Source organism: Watersipora subatra, chromosome 1, assembly GCF_963576615.1.
Source record: "Watersipora subatra chromosome 1, tzWatSuba1.1, whole genome shotgun sequence".
NCBI lineage: Eukaryota > Metazoa > Bryozoa > Gymnolaemata > Cheilostomatida > Watersiporidae > Watersipora > Watersipora subatra.
This window is the reverse complement of record NC_088708.1, coordinates 1,140,803-1,153,739: the sequence shown is the minus strand read 5'-3', so window position 1 is coordinate 1,153,739 and position 12,937 is coordinate 1,140,803. Positions and strand designations below refer to the sequence as shown.

Genomic DNA, 12,937 nt, shown 5'->3' with positions numbered 1-12,937 from the left:
ACTCCAATGTGTGCAACACAATATGCAGCAATTATGATTACATGTCTGCCAACAGAGACCCACTTATATTTTTGTTGGACGTTTGTTTTATCTAGCGGTTTCTGTGTATACAACAACCTGATGAGAATGAAGGAAATTTAAATAGGCATAACCATTATTTGCTTGGGCCTTTGATGTACATGAATTATACTATCCTCACCTATTTTTTGCCCATGTGCATCAAAACATGAAAAGGCAACTCTGAAACATTGACTAAACAGCAATATTACAGAGCACTCCCTGCGATGACAAATGATATCGTGTACTCTACCACGCCCACACTTCACAAGATGGCTGGTGTTTTTTTATGGTTGTGTAAATAACATGCTAAACAACACAGAGAATGACAAATACTGTGTATTGCTGCAATCATCATCATGCACATGGCAAGGGTGTATATGAATGCAATTCCATTCACAAAAATACTGCTCCAAATGAAAAAAAAAATATATATAAGCCTTTTCGGTATGCTGATCTCAACGTAACAAAAATAATTGATTAACAGTAGATAACAATCCTGACGACGGCACGGATTATTACTCATTCTCATAGGCGAGGGATGTAGAGCATTGCAGTCACAAACACGAGAGGTGTGTAGAACATTGCATTTACAAATATAAGAGAGGTGTAGAACAATGCAGTTACGAACATATGAGGGGTGTGTAGAACAATGCAGTTACAGATATGAGAGGGATGTAGAACATTGCATTTACAGATATGAGAGGGTTGTAGAGCTGCATTTATAAACATGAGAGGGATGTAGAACATTGCAGTTACAAACATGAAAAGGGTGGAGAGCGTTGCAGTCACGATCATATGAGAAGGGTGGAGAGCGTTGCAGTCACGATCATATGAGAAGGGTGGAGAGCGTTGCAGTCACGATCATATAAGAAGGGTGGAGAGCGTTGCAGTCACGATCATATGTGAAGGGTGACATTGTGATAAGTAGCGCGTCCACTAGGTCAAATATCTAAATCATCATCTGGATCTTCTTCATCAAAATCATCAGCATCATCATATTGATAATATATTTTCCCTTCCCCAACAGCTGATGTAGATGAGCCAATCTTTAAACGAGGTGCTCCAGAGCTAAAACAGGTATAAAAGTGTGAAATGAAGTGTCACTCTACAGCTATTACATTTAAATGTCTGCTTCATTTTCAGAGTTCTCATCAACTGCTGCACAGTAAATATGGCAGCAAATCACAAATGCCAGTATCATGAGTGCATAAACTCCCAAATGGGATGCTCTAAACACTGAATCTATATACCTGGATTATAAAGCTTGACATTTCACGAGAGCTTGCCAGTTTTATTTATAGAACGGTGCTTTTCTATAGTCTATGATGGTTGGTTGGAATAAACCTGAACACACCCAGCGTCTGTTAGCTATGTCCTTGTTCGATCTATTTCAAAATGAGGCTGCAGAAAATATTACGGCACGTAAACTGTTACCATAAATTATTCAAACGTTTTAATTATTTCAAGTAAACTCTAATTAGTTTTTATTGTAATTAACTTTTTTAAAACTGTATAATTTTGCTTAAAGAACGTAAGTTTTTTGTAGTAATAAAATACATTACTGCGTTATTATCATGAACGCAATGTGTGACAAAGATGTGTGAAAATATAAAAGATGCACCCACTTGTTTGCTTTAGAAAGCATCTCAACTTTTTCATCATCTCGCTTAAGATAGGGAAGCTGTAACTTGCTCCTGGCCTCTCGCTCCTGTTCATTGAGTGATAGCTTAAATGTGAGATCTGCAGTAATGTCTACTTTGGTTTCATCAATTGCCAGTGCCTTAATAGCAGCTGAAGATGAGGCATGAACTAGGTCGATGGTTAAATCATTAGCTAATGTGAAGTATTCCTCAGAACTGTCCGTTTTACCACTGGCTTGACAACGGACACACTCAGCATGGCCATAATATGCTGTAGAAAGTTCAGCTACATCTATGGCGGAGACTTTTACAATCGTATTGAACATATACTCGGTTAAAGGCAGAGTGTCACTTGATGAAAAGACATCAGTGTGTATTACAGCGGCTACAGAAGAGATGTCCTTGTTATCTTTCAAACAGCGCAGCAGCTGTCCAAACTTTGACACGCCATAATTCATGAGAAACAGAGATAGTGATGGGAATACAACTAGAGTCTCTGAACCTGATGCCATTTTCAGGATTTTTTCGAGCAATGAATCATACTGACCAAAGAAATGCAGGATTGATATCTGCACTGTATTAGGATATGAAGAGAAAGAGTGCGGTTCCATGTCAACTAATAAAACATTCTTGTTCGAAGTATTGCTGATGATCGAGTTAATCAAACATGATCCAGACCTTTCTATTGAATCTTCTATAAGTATGGAGAATTCAAAGGAGAGCTCAGTTATCAGGCTGTGAAGCATCCTATAGATATCTAAAACAATAAATTTGCATAATAACAATTGAGAGTGAAACTTAGTTATAGCGTAGTCTGGATATCTCGAAAGAATCAAATCAAATTCTCTGCGTTAGCGAAGTTGGAAGTTTAGAATATCTGGAGTTTAGCAATAAATTATTAACCCAATATCTATTGCTATACGTTACATCTTTGTCATACGACATTAATTCGTTACGATGTTGGCATCGCAATGCAAAAATGTCGTATTGAAACCTATAGTAACTATCCAATGCAAAAACCCCTTGGTGAAGAACATCAAAATTTTATATACGTATTGTACTTATTAAAATTTAGCAACACAGTTCACATTACAGTTATTTGGTATCAAAAGATTCACCAAGTCTTACTCTGCTGTGTTGTAGGTGCCAAATATGTGAAAATGTGATTACAAGCTGTTAAAAGCTCAAAAACGAACAGTTAATCGCAGCCATCACGAAAACGCCGTAGGTTGGAATCCCTTTTTAAACCGGTTCAAATGGGACTTAGTTGAACATGATGGCTTCTGTTTACATTTTCATGCAACCTCATTCGTCGAAATATGTTCACAAATATACTTCACGCATTCAATAAAACCATGTCTATTGTCCCTACGCGTCTATTTCATCATCATTGTAGTGATGTCACTTTGAGCACTGATATCTCAAAACCTACCGTAAACATTCATTTAATTTTTTAACCTTCGCTTGAAGGAGTGCATATGATCCTCTGATGAGCATGTGGAGCCTGTTGGTCACCTGTGATAGCCGAAAAATGCTGCAAAAATTGTTCGCACTATTTGGCAGGAAGTATGGGTCATATGATCAGATTACGACTAGATGATTAGACAAAACTGAAACGAAACTGTAAAGTAGCAAGCATCTATATTTGATAAGGGCTTTTCGGTAAAACCCGAAGTGTTTGTCATAAACTAGTGCTACGAAACATTTTATATTGAGCCTTTTATTAGTCTTTCATTTCACGTGATAACATCACGTGTAAAAACATTAACCACATCGAGTTGAGTGCGTCGTCGAAATCAAGGGATTCCAACACACGGCGTTTTTGTGATGGCTGCGATTAACTGTTCGCTTTTTAGCTTTCACGAGCTTGTAATCACATTTCCACATATTTTGCAGCTACAACACGGCAGAGAAAGACACGGTGAATCTTTTGATACCAAATAACTGTAATGTTATTTGGTATCACTTTGAGGGGTAGACTCTACACTCTATTCTGTCCTGTGAGTTTTTAATTCACTTTATATGTGTAAAGCTTGATTTGATCACACCATTTTTGGAACGATGTTTGCAAGTTTGTTAGGTTTATTTATGAGTCCAATTCTGTACTTCACTTTCTATCCATTGTTTGTCTTTTCTGTTTAGCTTGTGACCTTTTAAGTCTTTCCAGAAAGCCTGACCTGACACTGACCTTCACTGAGTTACATAATTACTCCTTAATTCATTAAAGATGAACTTGCACAAGAGTTTTGTAGATTTTATCAAAAAATATCGATATTTTTCATCCTTAGCGATTGTTTTTTATGTTTGAGGTGATCTGACTGCCAGGAAGTTTATAGAATAAGATCGACAAAACTTGATTGTGGTTAAAATGCTCAGATCAAGTGAAAGTGCGAGTATGATATCTGTAGTTGTAAAAAAACTGACTGAACAGGTGCGTAGTGCGCAATGTGACCACAATAGATGCGTAGCGATGCAATGTGACCACAATACAGATGCGTAGCGCTGCAATGTGACCACAATACAGGTGCGTAGCGCTGCAATGTGACCACAATAGCGGATATCAGCTATAAAAACGATAGCAACTAGTGACGTCATTTCAAACGTAGTTTTTGTCTGAACTTTTTAACCACGATTGAGTTTTGTTGATTTTAATCTTGAAACATCCTGGCAGTCAGATCACCTCAAACATAAAAAACAATCGCAAATAATAGAAAATACTAATACTTTCTGACAGAATCTATAAAAAATTTTATTTAAGTTCATTTTTAAATTGAGGTAGCAGTAATAAAAAAATGATATTAATAGGCAAACGATATAAAATATCGATACCTTGTGATAAAATCTATTGAAATTTTGTCTAAGTTCATCTAAGGTAAAAGTGCTTTTTGATTGCTTTCATAGTTTCGTTATTCCTTTTTGCTTTTACTTTAGGTTAGCAAATGAAAAGCAACACAAAATTAATAACAAATACTTTATACGTTCACAATGAAGTAGAACAACAAAATATTTTTACTATAAAAACGGTACTACCTGTTCGGCGTCTATCTGTACCCAGGGGTCAAGGTTAGGATATAAGAGAACTTTCGACAATACTCTAACTCGTAACATTCAGATTGGTGGACTGACGCTGTAACACCTGTACCAATCGATCGCCTTTAAAGGTTGACTTGCAACAAAATTCACACTACAGTTATTTAGTATCAAAAGATTCACAATGTCTTACTCTGTTGTGTTGTAGGTGCCAAATGTGTGGAAAAGTGATTACAAGCAAGCTATTAAAAGCTGAAAAAACGAAAAGCCGCTGTAGATTGGAATCTATTTATTTCTCTGACGTAACCACGAAATTTGGTTGTCGTCTTGTCACATATGTTCTCACGTGAATTGAAAGGCCAATAAAAAGCTCGATATAAAACTTATCGTAGCACTAGTTTATGACAAACACTTCGGGTGTTACCGAAGACCCCGTATCAAATATAGATGCTCGCTACTTTAGTTGTTTTTCGGCTTGGTCTAATCGGCAAGTCGTAATCTGATCATGTGACCCAATACTTCGCAAATAATTTCTGCAGCACTTTTCGATTATCACAAGTGACCAACAGGCTCGTCATGATTATCAGACAATGATATGTACTCATTCAAGCAAAGGCTAAAAAATTAAACGAATTTTTACGGTAAGTTATAAGATATCACTGCTAAAAGTGACAGCATTACGATGACGATAAAACAGACGCGTAAGAACAATGGACATAGTTTTATTGAATGCGTGAGGTATATTTGTGAAAATATTTCGACGAATAGGGTTGTAGGAAAGTGTAAACAGAAACCATCTCTCACAACTACATCACATTTGAGCCGTTTTGGAAAGGGAATCCAAACTACGGCGGTCTCGTGTGGCCGCGATTTTCTGTTCGTTTTTGAGCTTTTAAGAGCTTGTAATCACCTTTCCACATATTTTGCATCTACAACACAACAGAGTAAGGCATGGTGAATCTTTTCATATCAAATAACAGTAATGTGAATTTTGTTGCAAGTCAACCTTTAAGTATTTATGAACAATTGTGCAGGTTCCTATTCTCTGTTCTGTCAACACATCTGATGATCTATCATGACAAACTAGAATTTCATGGAAGTTGTACAGGATATATATAGTAGATATAATACTATACGCACGTCGTTTTTTTTCACAAGTGCGGCGAGATAACTTGACAGTAAAATTAAATTAGATAACTCGCCTGATTTGGCATTTTAGGACATTTTATAGGAGATATATGTTAGAAGAACTGTAGTTGGCTATAGTCCAGAGCGTTTATGAACATGTAAGGTATAGTTTCAAAAGGATTTTTTAATTTGTTTTTGGTTTCTAAATTGTTCTAGTTTCATGTGACCTAGCAGTCCATTAACTTTGGCAATTTCATTTTTGAACTTTGTAAGAGCTGAATTGGTACAGGGTACCATTAGTTTAATCTTTTGTCATTTGATTGAACAAAGATATATATTGTACTGCATGCAACTAATAGTAATAAATGGATGACCAATGAAGTATTTGTTTGTTATTGGATGGGTTGTGTATATTTTACGTATTTTGAACAACAGTAGGCTGTAAATAAAATATTAAAAATAAACAAAATTATTGCTATTGAGAAAATATTTCAATCTCTCATTTTATCCTTATTTTGCTGTCATTACATTTTTTAAACAACTTTGAAAAGTTGATCCAGGTAGAGAACTTCACCATAAGACGCATTATGAATCTGCTTTGACTATAAACCTTTTATATTGGAGCAGACATTGCAGAAATAAACAATACTCTGGGAGCAAGCTTAGCTAGCATCTGTTCTATTTAATATTGTTAGCGTGAATAATTGTATCATAGATGTGATTGTACTGTTCTAGCTATAAACCAACCATAAAATCTTTTATTGGAATTAGTAATCATCAAAAAAATAATGGTTTTTGTTACATGCCGAAACAAAAATGAGAAGATAGAAATCAGAAATTATTGAGTGACTTCAACAAAAGTGTTTCAAAAATTGGTAATCTAATAGTATTGCGTAGGGGTCGGGATAGTGAATAGTAGGTCAAACTAATAGAAAGTTCATAAACTAAAACACATGATGGTTGATGTAGTATGCTGGCGTCACGGAATAGAAAATGATGTTTGTTATATGTGCAGAAGGATAAATACAAATATTTTAGACATAGTTAACAAACCATTTTGAAACCTGTAATACAAATGCAGAAATGATAATTTGGGATGAGACGATATGTTCAAAGATTTTGTGATGTGATTGATGGAACTGTGGTTAGCTAGAATAGGTGATCGATATTGCGCAAGTCTTAGTATAGATTTCTGTAAGACGAATATTGGGGGTCCTCCCATGTTTTGTGACGATTCTGACGACCCGACAACAGGAATATTTAAAAAGTGACAGACGAGACAACCGTTTATCAATGTAGGTGACGATGATTGTGTAAGTAGGGTTACTAAAGGTACGGCTAGACGTAACGAATTTTTCGTTGGTTCTGAGTTCAGGCCGAAATCACGAAAAGCACAGAATTATTATACGCAGAAATTATTAGCGAGCACGATTCTAGCAGCTTTAGCAATTAGTATAGTCCAAGACATGCATCGCGACACACAATAAAACTACAAAAGCAATTCAACATAGAACACACGATGTAAATGTTTAAGTTGCGCTATTGTTGGTTAGCGAGCACGACTCTAGCAAATTTTAAGATATGTAGTCCGAGAACATAATGAGACACGCAAGAAAAAGATTACGGAAATTCACCATAGTAAATACGATGCAACCGACTTGATTGCGCTAAAGATGGCAACATTTTCTACTACAAAACTTTTGCTGCTAAAAAGGAAATATAATTAAGAAATAAACAATTTGTAGCTATAGTGTCCAAACAATAAATACATAGAATAACGCAATCTAAGCAGTTGCATCGTGTGTACTACCTATGTTGAATTGCACTTATACTTTTATTGTGTCATTATACGTCTCTTGGACTATACTGATTGCAAAAGCTGCTGGAATCATGCTCGCTAGCACGATTATAGCACCGCAGAATAATTCTGTGTTTCAATCATGTCGTGACTTTGGTTAGAACCAACGAAAAATTTGTTACGTGTAGCCGTACCTTTACTAACTTATTATTTGTCCATAAATCAACACGTTCAACCGAAACTTTACTAGTTTGTGTTTGAAGCATCTGGCCCAGCATTTATAGACTGCCATATAATTAAAGTGAACAGCAATGAAATGCCACGACATTGACGGCGAATCCTTTTCCAAGTCTGTGACTGACAGTGATTATGAAAGACAATCTCGGTCTATTTTCAGTACAAGGAATGTAGCCCTAAAAACTTAAGACGGCTGTCACTCTTCGCGGAGTAATCAGCAACACTCCCAAACATCACTAATAAGTTTGTGGAGGTCGCTGGTTGAGCCATGCTTTTGGTTAGCAAAAGTTCAAACTGAGGAAGTTTCAGGTTTTTAACGCAACCCAGTGCCACCAGAATGGATATTTGTATTAAAATAACGAATGTGAAGAAAGAGGTTGTTTTGGTTACCAACTTGAAAAAGGTGACAGTGATTTTAAAAGTGACGACAGTGATTTTAAAAGTGACGACAGTGATTTTAAAAGTGACTATTCTGACAACAACTTTGTGTGGTGGGACCCCCAATATTTTTCCCTGCTGTCGGTATGATAAAAGGGTAAAATTCATATCAATGCCATTGATTAGATGACAATGCATAAATTGAAAGTAAAACAACTGTGCAGTCTTTCTGTTTATGAATTATCTGCATTGCAAAGAAACATGTTTGATGAAGCTTGCTGCAAACATGATCAATATGTATAGATCATGCAAAATCATCATTTAAGAAAAAATCAAGTGCTTCGGTTAATCTCCTCTGTGACAGAGTGTTATCTCCACATGTAACGAAAGATAGTAGGAGTAGGATACAATATCCATATTGAAATGACGAATCAAGAAAACTGCGATCTTTGCATTTTGATCTTCATATGATTTGTGGTACATGACTGAACGATTTTCTTGATGTCAGAATCATGCTCTTGTTTCAGCATGCATACCTGGTGCTCAACAAGGGCATTGTAAGCGAGGAATATCTGTATATCAGAAAGAGTGTAGGACCTGGAATGGATCCTTGTGGCACACCAACTGAGGTTGAAAAACTACTGGATTGAACGTTCTTAGCACTTGCAAATTGTTTTCGGTGAGATAGGAAAGAATCAAGGAGCTTGACTGGAGAGCCCATGATTCCAATAGCCTTTAACCTTAGCATTAGGATATTGATGGTTGACACAATCGAAAGCTTTCTTGAAGTCAAGAAATATCAAAGCAGAGGAATAATCTCATTTCGCATTTAAGGTAATGAGACATTACTAACTGGACTAAATCACTGCATGTGTCCGCATCTGAAACCGTATTGTAGGTGATGAATCTGCTTAGAGTCCAGCAGATAATCCTGGATATTTAAATGCTATCTCAAACATTTTTGATAATATCGGCAATATAGATATAGAACGATAGTTGTTGGGATATTCAGTTTTCTGATTGAAATAAAAGCAGAGCCCTTGCTAGTTTTCAGTAGTCTGAAAATATTCCGTCTATTAATATTCTGTTGAACATGTCTGTAATAATGTGGCTAATGTAAGGTGAAGTAGCTTGCAACACTCTTACAGACATGCCATCTAGGCTGCTAGCTTTTCTGCTAGACATGGAGTAAAGATATTCAAGACACATCTCAGGTGTGAACCTAGGAAACATTTCTAGCACGAAGTCTGTTATTTATAAGGCTCTGAGTACACCAATCGAAAGGTGCTGAGCAGTTTATCAGATTAGGTTTATCTGAAGGCCAGGTGATAGGGTGTTGGGAGGATGTTTCACTTTATTTGAGTATGTGCTGCTAGACGTTTCAGCTGTGGGTTCTTGGAATTCCAATGCTGAATTATTTGTCATTATTTTAGTCAGGTTGTAAACTTTGGGCGACATTTTGAAGGCTAAATATGGTCTTTAATTGATTTTATATTAAATCTCCCATGGTTCGATCTTTTCAGATTGCTGTATTGAAGTGAGATAAATGCGGTCTTAGCTCTCTTGCGATGAATACTTTCATATTCTAAGGTTGATGCTCATTGGAAGTCCAGGTCAGAAAAAGATGAACTCATTGTATTGTTATCTGTATTTTCAAAAATTTCTGTTCCTGAGAACTTTTCTGGTTTGCAATCCTTGTATGTAACTGGTGTTTCTGCAGTGGCTAATAATTTGCTAGCTGTTAAATATTGCTCCCTTCAATTTGTTTACATGGGTGCACAGGCAAGCCAGTTTATGAATATCCCGGTCTTCGTTTCTTTCGATACAGCTGAGAGCTAAAATCCGCGCTTCTACCTTCTTTCGTTTTTTGGCATTTCAAGGAGGTCAAGATGAGAAATCAAGATTTTAAAATACAGCTACCATTAAGGACATCCAGCAGTTATAAATTAAAAGATATAATTTTCATACCTTTACTTTCGGTCAGTTTGGGATCGATTTTGATAGACAACGCATCTACAGCTTAAAAATATCATTGACAGGGCACAGTAACTAAAATTAGGCAGGGTGTTTTCATACCAGCATCGTATTACCCTAACTGTTTTCTATAGTAATTACTTGAGGGCTAAGCTGTTTGTAACAACATACTTCTATTTTATAACCGATAAATGGTCCTCATAAAGATTACTTGGAAAAGCTTTCATTAGTAATTTGGTTTTTCAATTAAATCCAAATAACTTTATTATTTTCAAATAGAACCCCAAATCTCTTTCGCATTTGTCCAAATCAAACTTGACTCGAATCACCACCAATTCAAACACAGCTCTGAAAGGAGAGTTCTAATAAATATTGTAGACTGCGGAGCAATATTTTTGTAACGATGAATATATTAAACGTATGTTAATATAATACACCTTAAAATGCCCTTTATTTGATAAAAATCTGTCTCGTAATACACTCAATTCACTTCAAATATGCCAAGTCACAACTTTTCTTTCCCAACACTGTTTATCAGTGATGGTGCATGTTTATTGGTACTGGTGCATGTTTATTGGTACTGGTGCATGTTTATTGGTACTGGTGCATGTTTATTGGTACTGGTGCATGTTTATTGGTACAGGTGCATGTTCATTGGTACTGACACATGTTTATTGGTACTGGCGCATGTTTATTGGTACTAGCGCATGTTTATTGGTACTGGCGCATGTTCATTGGTCCGGGTGCATAATTATTGATACTGGTACATACTTATTGGTACTGGTGCATGCTTATTGGTACTGGTGCATGATTATTGGTATGAGTGCATGTTTATTGATACTGACGCATGTTTATTAGTACTGGTGCATGTTTATTGGTACTGGTGCATGTTTATTGGTACTGGTGCATGTTTATTGGTACGGGTGCATATTTATTGGTACTGGTGCATGGTTATTGGTACAGGTGCATGTTTATTGGTACAGGTGCATGTTTATTGGTACAGGTGCATGTTTATTGGTCCGGGTGCATGTTTATTGGTACAGGTGCATGTTTATTGGTGCGGGTGCATGTGCTGCTATTTTACTGTATTAGAGCATTTGCTAACTAGTTTTAACAACAAAAATTCACTTATGACCATTTTATATGACAATTCAAGTTCCAAAAATGCATGTTAGTTGTTTTAAGGGTATTGCACAGAGGCTTCTAAGCCATTGGTTTGTTTAGTTGTGCTATGATTAGGCTTATACCCATATCATCGCTCGAATTCTTTGACTTACATCAATGTATAGTGCTGTTTGAAACATTCAAGTCCCAATAATTCTCACGTCATATCTGAGTTACGGTAAGCTTTCAGCTGTATTGAACATGCCAGCTCAGTCTGTCTACTGAACATATCGCTACAGTCATGCATGATTATTTGGCATTGCTGTATGGCGATATCAGCAAAACCAGATAACATAGAGGAGAAGAGCATGAGCCCCAACAAAGATATGCAATTCATTCCTGGCACATCAAAGGATCCTTAGAAAAACCAATTAAAGAAGACGCATCAACCAGTGCATCAGAAAGCCACCAGAGGAAATCAGCGGTGATGACACATACATATCTTTGCCAAAATTATAGAAGTTGGTCATCATATCAACCAGTACGCTTTTATGACGTACTCATGACAATCTCACTTAAACACCGACCTTTTACAGCATAAAAAGCAGAATCTGAGCACCTAAACATCTTCTCATGGCTAACAGAGACATCCATCAAAGAGAACTGTTGATAAGATGCACGTTAGTTCATCTTAAGTCTCATTCCGTTAGTCAACACTGTTGTATACTTTCTGTTTGTTATACTTTCTTTTTGGTTATTATTGTAGTTCCCTGTGAGTGGACGTTTGATAGAATAGAACATTAAAATGCTAACAACTATTGAACTAACAATCTAATCTTCATCCAAACTAAACCTTAACAAGAAAGCATATCACAACCAAGAGCAGCTCCAATCATTCTACTTTTGTGCACCTTCGACAGCTGAGACTCTTTTTCTTTAGACTGTCATGGCTCTTTTTTGACTGCCAAGACTCGTAAAAGTAGGCCTACGAGACTGAACGGAAGAGCATGGACAACTGATCATGTAAGGATGGAACTTTCATCAGCTATCTTTAATCTTTGTCACTATTATTACTGCTTTAAAAGTTTGCTAGTTTGTAATTTAAGATGTTGGACTTGTAAAAATAAAAATGTAACATTTACTGGTAATTCTTATTGGTAGGCTACTGCTAATAGCTGAGCACATTCACACAAGTGTCTGAGCCAGTATTAAACAAATTAGTTCACACAACCTATGATAAAGGGCACAAACTAAATATAGTGAAAAATAAAATACAATGGTAATCAAACTTAACATGGTTGTACGTGTGGATGCGGAATAATTGTGTATAACACGAGCCTTCAGAAAACACACATAACAATATATGCAAAATTTCGAACGACCTTAGCTAGCCATTTTGTCTATAAACGCCAACAGCCTTTCTTCATTTCACTTTTTGTATATTCATTTTACAATACTCTAGAGTTCAAGAAAAACGTAGAGAGGTTATCGTCGCTATTCTGGGCAACATTAGCCAGTAAAAGCTTGAATAGCTTTACACGATCATCGCAAGTTAACTGACTAGCATACCGCAATCACGCTCAATAAG

The 12,937-nt window shown here is 36.3% G+C and overlaps 1 protein-coding gene across 1 annotated transcript; it reads right to left on the bottom strand.

The window, feature by feature from the left end:
- Nucleotides 1–378: 378 nt before the first annotated feature.
- Nucleotides 379–12,857, bottom strand: LOC137385744 (elongator complex protein 5-like). Its single transcript, XM_068072285.1, has 3 exons — nucleotides 12,732–12,857; nucleotides 1,686–2,457; nucleotides 379–1,128 (listed from the first exon to the last, which is right to left on the bottom strand). Exons 2-3 carry the CDS (start codon nucleotides 2,444–2,446, stop codon nucleotides 1,002–1,004), a joined length of 888 nt encoding a protein of 295 aa, XP_067928386.1. The 5' UTR covers nucleotides 2,447–2,457; nucleotides 12,732–12,857; the 3' UTR covers nucleotides 379–1,001.
- Between the last annotated feature and the right edge of the window lie 80 nt (nucleotides 12,858–12,937).

Excerpts from the sequence above, each read along its gene's own strand:
- LOC137385744 (XM_068072285.1), bottom strand. The coding sequence starts at position 2,446 with ATGCTTCACAGCCTGATAACTGAGCTCTCCTTTGAATTCTCCATACTT. Across the intron at positions 1,129-1,685 it reads ATGCTTTCTAAAGCAAACAA|CTCTGGAGCACCTCGTTTAA; the intron begins GTGGGTGCATCT and ends TACCTGTTTTAG.